The sequence below is a fragment of the Carlito syrichta genome, unplaced genomic scaffold (assembly GCF_000164805.1).
Source record: "Carlito syrichta isolate Samal-C Ts95f unplaced genomic scaffold, Tarsius_syrichta-2.0.1 Scaffold288315, whole genome shotgun sequence".
NCBI lineage: Eukaryota > Metazoa > Chordata > Mammalia > Primates > Tarsiidae > Carlito > Carlito syrichta.
The window spans coordinates 305,780-317,690 of NW_007232411.1; the positions used below are offsets into that span (position 1 = coordinate 305,780).

The 11,911-nt window shown below is 51.2% G+C and overlaps 3 protein-coding genes and 1 long non-coding RNA gene across 4 annotated transcripts; 1 reads left to right on the forward strand and 3 right to left on the reverse strand.

The window, feature by feature from the left end:
• Positions 1–4,079: 4,079 nt before the first annotated feature.
• LOC103255638 (ubiquinol-cytochrome-c reductase complex assembly factor 3) lies at positions 4,080–4,587 on the reverse strand. Its single transcript, XM_008053608.2, has 2 exons — positions 4,408–4,587; positions 4,080–4,316 (listed from the first exon to the last, which is right to left on the reverse strand). The coding sequence occupies exons 1-2, from the start codon at positions 4,525–4,527 to the stop codon at positions 4,167–4,169; spliced, it is 270 nt and encodes an 89-aa protein (XP_008051799.1). The 5' UTR covers positions 4,528–4,587; the 3' UTR covers positions 4,080–4,166.
• A 1,673-nt stretch (positions 4,588–6,260) lies between these two features.
• On the forward strand, positions 6,261–10,932 carry LBHD1 (LBH domain containing 1; the record flags this gene model as incomplete). The annotated part of the gene is made up of 4 exons (XM_008053614.2): positions 6,261–6,781; positions 6,858–7,014; positions 8,003–8,221; positions 10,659–10,932. Coding segments are annotated over exons 1-4 (803 nt in total), but the record flags the coding sequence as incomplete, so codon positions are not given.
• Positions 8,636–9,816, reverse strand: METTL12 (methyltransferase like 12). The gene is given in 2 exon segments (XM_008053609.2): positions 8,636–9,303; positions 9,750–9,816. Coding segments are annotated over 2 exon segments (723 nt in total). The 3' UTR covers positions 8,636–8,647.
• Positions 9,932–10,355, reverse strand: LOC103255639. Its single transcript, XR_504033.1, has 2 exons — positions 10,301–10,355; positions 9,932–10,014 (listed from the first exon to the last, which is right to left on the reverse strand). It is a non-coding gene; the product is annotated as an uncharacterized LOC103255639 (long non-coding RNA).
• Positions 10,933–11,911: the final 979 nt, after the last annotated feature.

The window sequence follows — 11,911 nt, forward strand, 5'->3', positions numbered from 1 at the left end:
AAAAAAAAAAAAAAAAAAAAAAAATTATCTGGGCATGGTAGCATGCACCTGTAGTTCCAGCTACTTGGAAGGCTGAGGTAGAAGGATAGCCTGAGCCCAGTAGGTTGACGCTGGGGTGGCTGTGGGCATGCTACTGCACTCCAGCCTGTGTGAGAGAGTGAGACTACAACTCAAGTAAGTAAATTAATTAGCTGGACATGGTGACATGTGCCTGTGGTTCCAGTTACTTGGAAGGCTGAGGTGGAAAGACTGCCTGAGCCCAGTAGGTCAAGGCTGCATTGGTCGTAAGCATACCACTGCACTCCAGTCTGGGCAACAGAGTGAGACTCCCAACTCAAGAAAAAAAGAAAGAATGCAGCCGGGCTTGGAGGCTCAGCCTGTAATCCCAGCACTTTGGGAGTCCGCGGGTTCAAGACCTGCCCGGGCAACTTGGTGAGACCTCATCTCTACAATAAATCAAAAATTAGCCAGGCGTGGTAGCATGCGCCTATAGTTCCAGCTATTTGGAAGGCTGAGGCAGAAGGATCGCCGGAGCCCAACAGGTTGAGGTTGTGGTGGCCGAGAGCGGCCACTGCACTCCAGTCTGGGTGACAGAGTGAGACTCCAACTCAAAAAAAGAAAAAAAAGAATGCACAAGTGTAAAGTCCATATTAGCTGTGTGCCTTGACTTAAGCCTAATTTCTTCTTGAATAGGGATAATAATGCCTATTTCTTGGGGTTGTCATGAGGGTTCAATTTTCAATACATAATGCTGATATTAGGTGCTTTACTATAGTGCCTGGCATAGTAAGTCCCGAGAATTAGCTACTAAATGGGTAATTCTTTTTTTGAGTTGGAGTCTCACTCTGTCACCCAGACTGCAGTGCAGTGGCATGCTGCCGGCCACCGCAGCCTCAACCTGCTGGGCTCTGGAGATCCTTCCGCCTTAACCTTCCAAGTAGCAGGAACTACAGGTGTACGCTACCATGTCTGGCTAGAGTAATTTTTAAATATGGCTATCCACAAATATTGAGAGAAGCATTAGGGTGATCTTCACGACTGCATCTCTTCTGCATTAAGACTATGTTAAAACCAGACTCCGGGCTGGGCTTGGTTTGGAGGCCAAGGCAAGAGTATTGCCTTAGCCTGGGGGTTCGAGACCGGCGTGGGCAACTTGGCAAGACCTCATCTCTACAATAAAAAATTAGCCAGGCGTGCTGGCGTGCCTGTAGTTCTGGATATTTGGAAGGCTGAGGCAGAAAGGATCGTCAGAGCCCAGCAGGTCAAAGCTGGGGTGGCCATGAGTGTGCCACTGCACTCCAGCCTGGGTGACAGAGTGAAACTTCAAGAAAAAAAAAAAAGTACTGAATACTTGAGCCAAGCGCAATGGCTCATGCCTGTAATCTCAGCACTTTGGGGGGCAGAAGTGACAGCACTGCCTGATCCTCAAGTTTCGAGACCAGCCTGGGCAACTTGGCAAGACCTTGTCTCTACAATAAATAAATAAATACCTGGGCGCACACCTGTGGTTCCAGTTACTTGGAAGAAGGATCCCCTGAGCCCAGCAGGTCAAGGCTGCAATGGCCATGCCATGAGTTTGCCAGTGCACCCTAGCCTGGCAAGGCAGAAGGATCCCCTGAGCCCAGCAGGTCAAGGCTGCAATGGCCATGCCATGAGTTTGCCAGTGCATTCTAGCCTGGGGTGACAAGGTGAGACTCTGACTCAAAAAAAAAAAAAAAAAAAAAAAAAAGGTACTGAGTACTTAACATGTACTACACACAGTTTCAAATGTTTTATATATATTAACTGGGGTATGATAGCATTACTATCTAGGTGTAAGTAGTTACCCCTTTGAAAGATCAGGACACCAAAGCCCATGGTCCTTACCCAAAATAACATAGATAGCAAATAGTAAAAGACATCTGCTTCTAAACACACCTGGGAAGCCTGACTCTTGAGCTCAGGTCCTGAACTGCCAAGCTTCTCCATGATAGTCCCTCTTGCTAGTGCCCTGTCAAACAGCTGCTGATTTTCTTCTCATTCCTAAGCTAAGGAAGTGGCCACAGTTAAACTGTAAAGATCACACATATTTTTCAGCAACTAAAAATAGCACCAGTGATCATATCTGGATTTACACTTCAGTGTTACAAAGCTTTAGAGTTCTGACTTTAATGAAAGCAGCCTTTCTTCTGTTGCAATCTTGCTTGTGAACCACAGGATACATAAAACAAAAGTTGACTGGGCTATGACCTCACACTGTTTTCTCATCCCTTCAATGCCATCTCCAGTAGGTCCACTTTACTTTTTTTTTTTTGAGTCAAGAGTCTCACTCTGTAGCCCAAGCTGGAGTGTAGTGGCACGCTACTCACAGCCACCGCAGCCTCGACCTACTGGGCTCAGATGATCCTTTCACCTCAGCCTTCCAAGTAGCTGGAACTACAGGCATGTGCCACCATGCCAGGTTAATTTTCTGATTTATTGTAGAGATGAGGTCTTGCCAAGTTGCCCAGGCTGGTCTCGAACCTATGAGTTAGGTAATCCTCTCACCTCAGCCTCCCAAAGTGCTGGGATTATAAGCATGAACCACCACACACAGCCTCTTTACTGATATTAACCTGTATTTGCAGCCTCCCCTCAGAGCTAGCATCACCATGGCTGATCTGACAGGAGGCGGAGCTCAGGTTGTGATGAGGATCAGCTGTTACAGATGAAGCTTTGCTCTGTTGCCTTCCGCTCACTTTCTGCTGTGCTGCCCAGTTCAGTCTGTGGCTCCGGGGGTTGGGACCCCTGTTCTGTATGCACCCATTGCTACAAGATTTTCCAGGATACTTACAATTTTTTTTTTTTAAGCCAGTCAAATTTAGCAGTGGAGGGTTGTATACACTTATGCTTTCAAGAATGTGACAGTTATCCCTGGAAGTAAACTCCAATTTACACCACATGACTTACTTTGAAATTTGGTCGTGGCAGGGGTGGTGGCTCATCCCATGCCTTAGTCAGACCTCATCTCTAACAAAAGCTCATTAAAAAAAAAAATTCATGGCCAGGCTCGGTGGCTCAGCCTATAATCCCGCGCCTTTGGGAGGCTGAGTGGATTGCCTGGGCCCGAGTGATCGAGACCCACCTTGGCAACTTGGCGAGACCTCATCTCTACAATAAGTCAAAAAAATTAGCCGGGTGTGGTAGCATGCGCCTGTAGTTCCAGCTATTTGGAAGGCAGAGGTGGAAGGATCGCCGGAGCCCTGCAGGTCGAGGTTGCGGTGGCCGGGAGCGGCCACTGCATTCCAGTCTGGGTGACAGAGTGAGACTCCAACTCAGAAAAAAATAAATAAATAAAAATAAAAAAATAAAAAAATTCTGTGGATCTGTAGTTTCAGCTACTGGGGAGGCTGAGGCCGAAGGATCACCTGAGTCCAGGAGGTCAAGGCTGCAGTGAGCCATGGTCATGCCACTGCCCTCCAGCCTGGGCAACAGAGTAAGATCCCTGACTTTAAAAAAAAAAAAAAAAAAAGGCCAGGCACAGTGGCTCACGCCTATAATCTCAGCACTTTGGGAGGCCGAGATGAGAGGACAGCTTGAGCCCACGGGTTCCAGACCAGCCCTAGCAACTTGGCGAGACCTCATTTCTACAAAAAATCAAAAAATTAGCAGGGTGGCGGCACATGCCTGTAGTTCCAGCTACTTGGAAAGCTGAGGCCAAAGGATCACCTGAGCCCAGCAGGTCGAGGCTGCGGTGGCCGTGAGCATGCCACCGCACTCCAGCCTGGGCGACAGAGTGAGACTCTGACTCAAAAAAAAAGCAAAAACCAAATAAATAAAAAGAAAGAAAATGTGTTCGCTATGCCTATTGGGCCTCAGCTTCTCCTGGGGGTTGGGCCAGGCAGCAGCTGCAGACTGGGTTCACAGAACCCACCACGGGTCTTTAAGCATTGGTAGGCATCCGACCGCAGGGCTCACTCTGGATTATGAACATGATTTATTGGTTCCTTCAGTTCGCCACATCTGATTCACGTCTCAGTGCAGGGGTTGGGGGAACCTTGCTCACCAGGCGGCAGCTCCCTGGGCCCGGGAGCGTCCTGGGTACCTCGTCCTGCGTCTGGACTCCTCGCCGGGCCCATGGAGGCAAAAGGCCACCTCGGGCTCCTGCGCCCGAGCCAGACCCCAGCGCCCACGAGACAAGTCAGGTCTCACGCGGACCTCCCGCTGCCGCCAACCGTCCAGTTCTTCCTCCAGGCCACGTTCTCCTGCGTGGCTGCTGCCTCCTGCAGAGTGGCCAGCACCAGCTGCTGGGTCCTGGCTGCCTCGTCCCTGCGCCGCGGGTCCTGCTCTGGAATCTCCTGAGGGCAGGAAGGGAGGGTCGCAGTCCCGGCCCCTAGCCGGGGGCTCTCCGCCCGCTCACCCCACTCGGAGACTCCCAGCTGCTCCTACCTTCAGCATCGCCTGCTTCTGCAGCTCTCCCGGGGTCACGAGAGCAAAGAGCGCGACGCCCACGCCAGTCCCCGCGCCCAGCACTGCGACCGTGAGCAGCGCTTTCCGGACGAAAGCCATGGCCGGCGGCGCGAACGGCTTGGCGCCCTCTGGAGTCTCCCGCAACGGAGAACGGCAGCCGCTGACGTCTCGCCGTCCCCTGCGTAGGCTAGAGCGACCCACAGGGGAAACCATAGAGTCGCGACCCGGCTAGAGAGGGACTGGCCATCCAAACGCCTGTACTCCACGACGCCCCGTTTTAATAGGATTATCCGAGAAGGTTGAGCGAGTCTAGGAAAAGTGTCGGCACCGAGGTCTAAACGCAGGGCGCCCTTTGTCAATCAAATCCAGAGCGGGGGAGGAGAACAGGAACACTAAGAAACTAATTCGGGAAGGATCCGGGCCTACCTCAATAGCTTTTGCTGCTTGTTCTTTTGTTTCAAATTCCACAAAGGCAAATCCCTTTGGATCTCCAGTAGACTTATAATGTGGTATACTTATATAAACAACATTGCCACATTTCCCAAATACTCTTTCAATCCAGCTGTGGTTAACATTTTTGGGAAGTAACTCCTATGGTAAATTAGAAGCAGTATTAATAATTTGATAACTTTCACAATCCCTACACATTTATGCCAATAAATTTTAACTTTGGTATTTAAAAAAAAAAAAAAAAAATCCAGAGCGGGATTGTTAGGGGGAGGATGCATGTCTCTATTCCTGTAGGTTTTACAAATGCAGTTTTCTGCCTTCCGAAATTTCCTGATCAGTAGAGGGCTGAGCTGTGCTCTGGTATACTGCATCATTCGGATGTTTTCTTTTCTTTTTTTGTTTTTGAGTTGGAATCTCACTCTGTCACCCAGACGAGTGCAGTGGCCGCTCCCGGCCACCGCAGCCTCAACCTGCTGGGCTCCGGCGATCCTTCCGCCTCAACCTTCCAAGTAGCTGGAACTACAGGCGCGCGCTACCACGCCCGGCTAATTTTTTGACTTATTGTAGAGATGAGGTCTCGCCAAGTTGCCCAGGCGGGTCTCGAACCCGCGGGCTCAGACAATCCACTCATCTCAGCCTCCCAAAACGCGGGATTACAGGCTGAGCCTGTGGCTGGACGTTTTCAATACAGTACATAGCGGTCCTCCAATACTTACATCGATCTATTTACCCCCCCCTTCAAGCTCTTCAAATCTGGAGCAAAAACTCACAACCAAGTGTACTCCTGGGAAAACAGATTATAGTTACATATTTTTTCCTTATTTTACAAATAACCTGTTACTTTTCCCGTTCGGCTATACCATTAGTGTTGGTTTTCGGTTTGTTTGTTTATTTGCTTTCTGAGTTGGAGTCTCACTGTCACACCTGGCTGGAGTGCAGTGGCACGCTCACGGTCACCGCAGCCTCGACCCGCTGGGCTCAGGCGATCCTTCTGCCTCAACCTCCCAAGTAGCTGGGACTACAGCAGGCTACCATGTCCGGATGACTTTTTTTTTTTTAATTGTGGAGACGAGGCTGGTCTCAAGCCCCTGGACTCAGGCAATACTCTCGCCTCCCCTCCCAAAGTGCTGGGATTACAGGCCACCACGGCTGGCCTCGTTTTGTTTTTTAAACATGAAAACTCTATTTCGTGTAGTACTGAATTCTACCTCTTGGAAGAAAACACTGCTTAGCTGTGTGACCATAGCTAAATTACTTAAATTCTTTGTGCCTTGGTTTCTGCATCAGAAAATGCAGCTTATAACAGTACCTGGCTCATAGTTTTAGGATAATTAAATGAGTTATATGTAAAGCACCTAAACAGTTCTTGGCAAATAGTAAACACCACCATAAATATTTATTAAGTAAGATACAAACAAGCATGCCAGCTTGGGAAAACCATTAAGCAAAGGAGTCAGGAAATTCTAAGTTCATTATCAAGGCTCTCCACTCAGAACTTTAATCCAGATGCCCTTGTTGTCTCCTACCCTTGCTGTCATCCCAGTGTCTACAGACAGTAAGTAGAAATAAAGCTCCTACCCCACCCCTTTGGCATTTTCTTCTCCCCTGGAAGGCCCATAATCTAGCGTGTCATCCTTCTCCCTTCAGAAGTGATTAAGGGGCTAGGCTCCAAAGAAGATTAAAGGAGCAGTCTGCGGGGCACTGGGCAGGAGTACTCTATTCTGAGTTCTACCGCCCTGTACTCACAATCATGGCCCTTGTGCCAGGGAACAGCGAGGAGGATGGGCTTTGGGATAGAGATAGCCCAGGGTCCTCCAGGTATCCAGAAAGTCCCAGACTGATCAACCCTCTATGGAAAGACATGGGAGAGACTGGCAGAGTTGAAGGTCACCAGGATATTCAGGTCAGTACTCTCACCCTGTGTCCTGCAGCTGTCTTGTTCTCCAGTTTGGCCCAATCTCCCTGCTGTCCCTATTCAGGTTGTCTCTCAAAAGCACCGCCTGCCCTCTATTGTGGTGGAAGCCTCTGAAGAAGAGAGTGAGGATCTCCAGTGGCCCCATGAGGAGCTGCTGCTGCTCACTGATGGTGAGGAAGAGGAGGCTGAGGCCTTTTTCCAGGACCAAAGTGAAGAGCCAGGTGAGGGAGGTGGCTGGTTCAGTGGGACCACTATGACGAGGATGTTTGGGGTAGAGCCAAAGTGGAAAACTCAGTTGTGTCACCCGCATTCAGCAGTGCTGTGTACACAGTAGGTTTTACTACATGTGAGACGATGTGGAGAGAGAAGTCAAGGCAGTTAGCAAAGATGAACACTAGAGGCTTAGGTGTCAGAACGGATGACATTCCTTTTTCTTGGATGACATCCTTTAATCTGTACTTCTAATATTTTAAAGTATCTACATGCAAACATTGTTATTTACTTACTACAGATAAAATTAGCAAGTATTAGTTTGTTGTGGGAAAAAGATAACAAAATTACCCCAAATCCAAGTACCCAGAAATAGTTACCATTTTAGTTATCTCCTAGATTTTTTTCCGTGTCTATATGCTGCTAGAAAAGCTACATTTTTGGAGCATTTTTACATCTTTTTTCAGTTTTTACTATGTGCAAGGCACTGTGCCAAACATTTTTACCTCATAATTTTCAGAACCCAATGAGGGAGATACTTGAAACTGGGGTGTGGCTGGGTACAGTGGCTCAAGTCAATAATTCCAAGCACTTTCGGAGGCTGAGGTGAGAGGACTGCCTAAACCCAGGGGTTCGAGACCAGCCTGGGCAATTTGGAGAAATGTCTCTACAATAAATAAAAAAATTAGCTGGGCATGGTAGCGCACCTGTAGTTCCAGCTACTTGGAAGGCTGAAGGGGAAGGATTGCCTGAACCCAGCAGGCTGAGGCTGTGGTGGCCATGAATGGGCCACTGCACTCCAGCCTGGGCGACAGAGACTCCAACTCAAAACAAAACAAAAACTGGTCTGTGATGTTTGGCTCCTAATCATATTGTAATTGCTTACTTTTTCATAAACAAAACATATTACACAGACTAGCTTAATAACCATTCAAAAATTCGGTATATCAGAAACATTTTTCACTGAGCTTTCTAACTCCCTTAACCCCTTTCCTCCAGGCTGGGCTTGGAGTCCACAGGACCCTCGATCTCCCTTAAGAACATTTAATGTTGGACTCACCTGGGGGCACGAGCAGGAAGAGCAAGACGTCTCCTGGATTCCTGAGTGTCAGGAAGCCCCCAACCTCTGTAATTTCTGGGACCCAGCATCAGGCTCCATAGTTCGTAGAAGCCGCTTTGTGGAATATTCCCATCTCCTGCCTCCCAGTAGTTTTGAGGGTAAGTATTGTTCTCTTCCTCGAACATTTTGCCTAGGTTTGTTTGTGAAGCCCTCCTACGCATCCTCTCAGTCTCCCCTTTACACAGGCAAGAAAAATTAGGCTTAGAGGTAGGCTACCAGATAATACAACTCAATATTGAGATTTGGACTGAGTTCCAAATCCTCTACTTTTAGGGGCTCCAGGTAGTTGGAAGTGGCGTAACGATCCACCTGTACCTTCCTCGTGGAATTATTTCCATAACTCCAGGCATTATTCCCATTTTGCAGATGAAAAGACTGGGGCACACAACTGGGCAGTATGTGGCACCTAACTAGTAAATGTGGAAACCAGAATGCAAGTTCCCATTTTTCAGCAATCTATCATGCAGACAAAGCTCTCTCCAGCCCTTACCTTGACCAGTATTAGGGTCAGGACTGAAATCTCTTTAATGAGAGCCTTGAACCAAGTAAGCAAAGTAGGTGATGCCCCTGAAAGGGCCTAACTCCTGCACAGTCACAGTCCTGCCATTGGACCCTTGCTCCAGGCATGGCAACCGGACATCAGGGTCCTCATCTGAGAATTGAATCAGGGTCCCCTGGGGGCTTAGGACCCTCAGGCATTCTGACAGCAGCTGGTGAGCCCCAGGTAGACCTCCCCGGGCTACAGCATCCCAGGTTCCCTTGTCCAGCAATAGCTAGAAAGAGCCTGAGGAAGCCACAGGCCCCAAGTTCTGGGCATCAGCCTGCATGAATTGGAGCCGGGAGGCAGGGTGCCCAGGGCACAGAGGTGCTTGGCCTTGGCCACCATCCAGGAGGTTGTTCATGTGGGCCACTGCCACGGGAGAGAAGTCCACTCCAAGCACATCCACTGGGTGTGGGGATTTGGTGTACAGGCCTGTGCACAGGTTGGAGGTCCCACAGCCCACATCCAGGACCCGCAGAGGACAGGCAGCCCGTGCCTCCTGCACGAATGGCAGCAGGAGGTCCTGGACTTCCTCATATCCAAAGAACCAGTCGAAGGTGGGTACGCTGCCCAGCCACAACGTGGTGTGGAGCTGATCCCAGAGGCAACGGTCCGCCAGGCAGCTACCGGCCAGGGAGCCTGTGGACATGGGTGGAGGGTGTTTGTCACCTGGTGTCCGAGTTGCATCTCACCAAAAAATGGTGCATGTGCATCTTGTGTCTTAAGAGGTTGGCCGCGGTGGCTCACACCTATACGTAATTCAGCACTTTGGGAGGTGGTAGCAAGAGGATTGCCTGAGCCCAGGGGTTCAAAACCTGCCTGGGCCATCTTGGCAAGACTTCATCTCTACAACAGATGAAAAAAAGAAAAAAAGCCAGGTGTGATGGCGCGCGCCGGTAGTTCCATCTATTGGGAAGGTTGAGGCAGAAGAATCCCCTGAGCCCAACAGGTCGAGCCTGGGTAATAGAGACACTCCAACTCAAAAAAAAAAAAAATAAGAAAAAAAAAGCCACAATGGCAGGGCCTAGACTCCCAGCTCCCGAAGAATCCACCTTGCCCTCCCATCCTGTCCCCACCATCCCTACCCGCCAGGATGCGTGGCGCCCCCATCACCAGGCGCAGCACGTGGAAGGTTCGGCGCAGTGCGGCCATCCGAGGGACCGGCAAGTTGGGCCTGGAGAATCTTGTGCCAGGTGTCGCCGGCACTCCAGCTAGGGGCCTCCCGAACTCTGCAGCCTTGGAAAAAAGAACGCGGACACACGCCTACTACGGTAGGAACGGCCTTTATTGGTTGCAGCGGGAAGTGGAAGAGAAGTGGCACCTCCTGCTTCTGGGACGGCGTCTGTAGACCTGAAACCAAAGAAGACGTGAGCACGCCGGGGAAGAGCCCGCCGGAACTCGGTGCTGCCCTGCTCTGAGAAGCCGGGTGTCTCGGCGCTTGAGGATAGAACCGGTGGACGAGAAGCCGCCGGCACCGAAGACATGACGCCGAGGGAGCCGGAGCCCTTTCCCTCTGCCTCCGTACATAACGGGGAGCGGGACTACACACCCGGCCCCCGCCAAGAAAAGGAGGGTCGCAGTCCCCGCCCGCAGCCCCCGCCCCGCCTCCTCGATTCTCCGCCGAACCTACACTCACTGAATCACCGTCCTCCAAAGGACCTCCAACCGCCCGGAGCCAACTTATATAGCCCTGGAACCCGCCCACAAGCAGTGATTGGCTTGCGGAGGCTTGAGGGGCGGAGCTCTGCGGACGTAGCGCGGAGCGGAAGTGCCGCCGCGAGTTGGCGTTGGGAGCGACCATGGGGGCTCCGGGGGGGAAGATCAACCGTCCCCGAACGGTGACTATGTGGGGGCTGCGACTTTGTTTCCCCAAGCGTCGCGGACCCGTCTCGTCTCGCCAGAGATGAGGTCGATGGGGTGCCGGGGTGACGAGGTGCGGCGGTCCCGGGTTGCGGGGCGCCCCTCTGTCTGATTAGCGTCTTTCTCCCGCGCAGGAACTGAAGAAGAAGCTGTTCAAGCGCCGGCGGGTGTTGAGCCGGGAGCGGCGACTGAAGCACCGGACGGTCGGGGCTGTGATAGACCAAGGGCTGACCACGCGGCACCACCTCAAGAAGCGGGCGTGAGTACCGGACTGTCTTCCCGTGGCTCCTCACTGCCGAGCTCCGGAACGGCCGGCTCCGCTCTGCTTTCCTCCTTGCACTCACATGCATGCGGGGAACGTTTGTCGGCGGTGAGAGCCCTCAACTCCGCTAGCCTCTCACTGTACCGGTGGGTGACAGCCTGTCTTTGGTCTTGGACCCTATTGAGAATCTCAGGCAAGCTGTCGACTCCCCCACCCCGCAAGTAACATCGTACATTTGCAGAGTTTTGGGGGCTTTTTTGGAGTTGGAGTCTCACTGTCACCCAGACTGGAGTGCAGTGGCCGCTCCCGGCCACCGCAGCCTTCACCTCCTGGGCTCCGGCGACCCTTCCGCCTCAGCCTTCCAGATAGCTGGAACTACAGGCGCGCGCTACCACGCCCGGCTAATTTTTGATTTAGTGTAGAGATGAGGTCTCGTCGGGTTGCCCAGGCGGGTCGGGAACCCGCGGGCTCAGGCAATCCACTCACCTCGGCCTCCCAAAGTGCTGGGATTACAGGCTGAGCCACTGAGCCCGGCCCGCAGAGTTTTACTATTATTTTTTTTAATGTTTCGTAGAGACAAGGTTTCGCTGTGTAGTCGGGCTGATCTCGAACTCCTGGGCTCAAACAGTCCTCTCACCTCTATCTCCCAAAGTGCTAGGATTACAGGCATGAGTCACCGCGCCCTGCCTAGACTTTTATACTGTATATGCAAAGTTTTTACATGAAGAAAAGTGCACGTAAAAGGGCATATAAGCCAATGAATTCTCTCAAAGGTACACATAGGATTTTGCTTACGAGCTTCAAGGACCCCCAAGTCTTTGGGAAAAGTTGCCATCCCATTAATTACGTTATGTTTTGTTTTTTTTGAGTTGGCGTCTCACTCTGTAGCCCAGACTGGAGCACAGTGGCCACTCCTGGCCACCACAGCCTGGACCTGCTGGGCTTGGACGATCCTTCCGCCTCAGCCTTCCAAGTAGCTGGAACTACAGGCGCATGCTACCACACCTGGCTCATTTTGATTTATTGTAGAGATGAGGTCTCGCCAAGTTGCCCAGGCGGGTCACCAACCCGGGGGCTCAGGCAATCCACTCACCTCAGCCTCCCAAGGCGTGGGATTACAGGCTG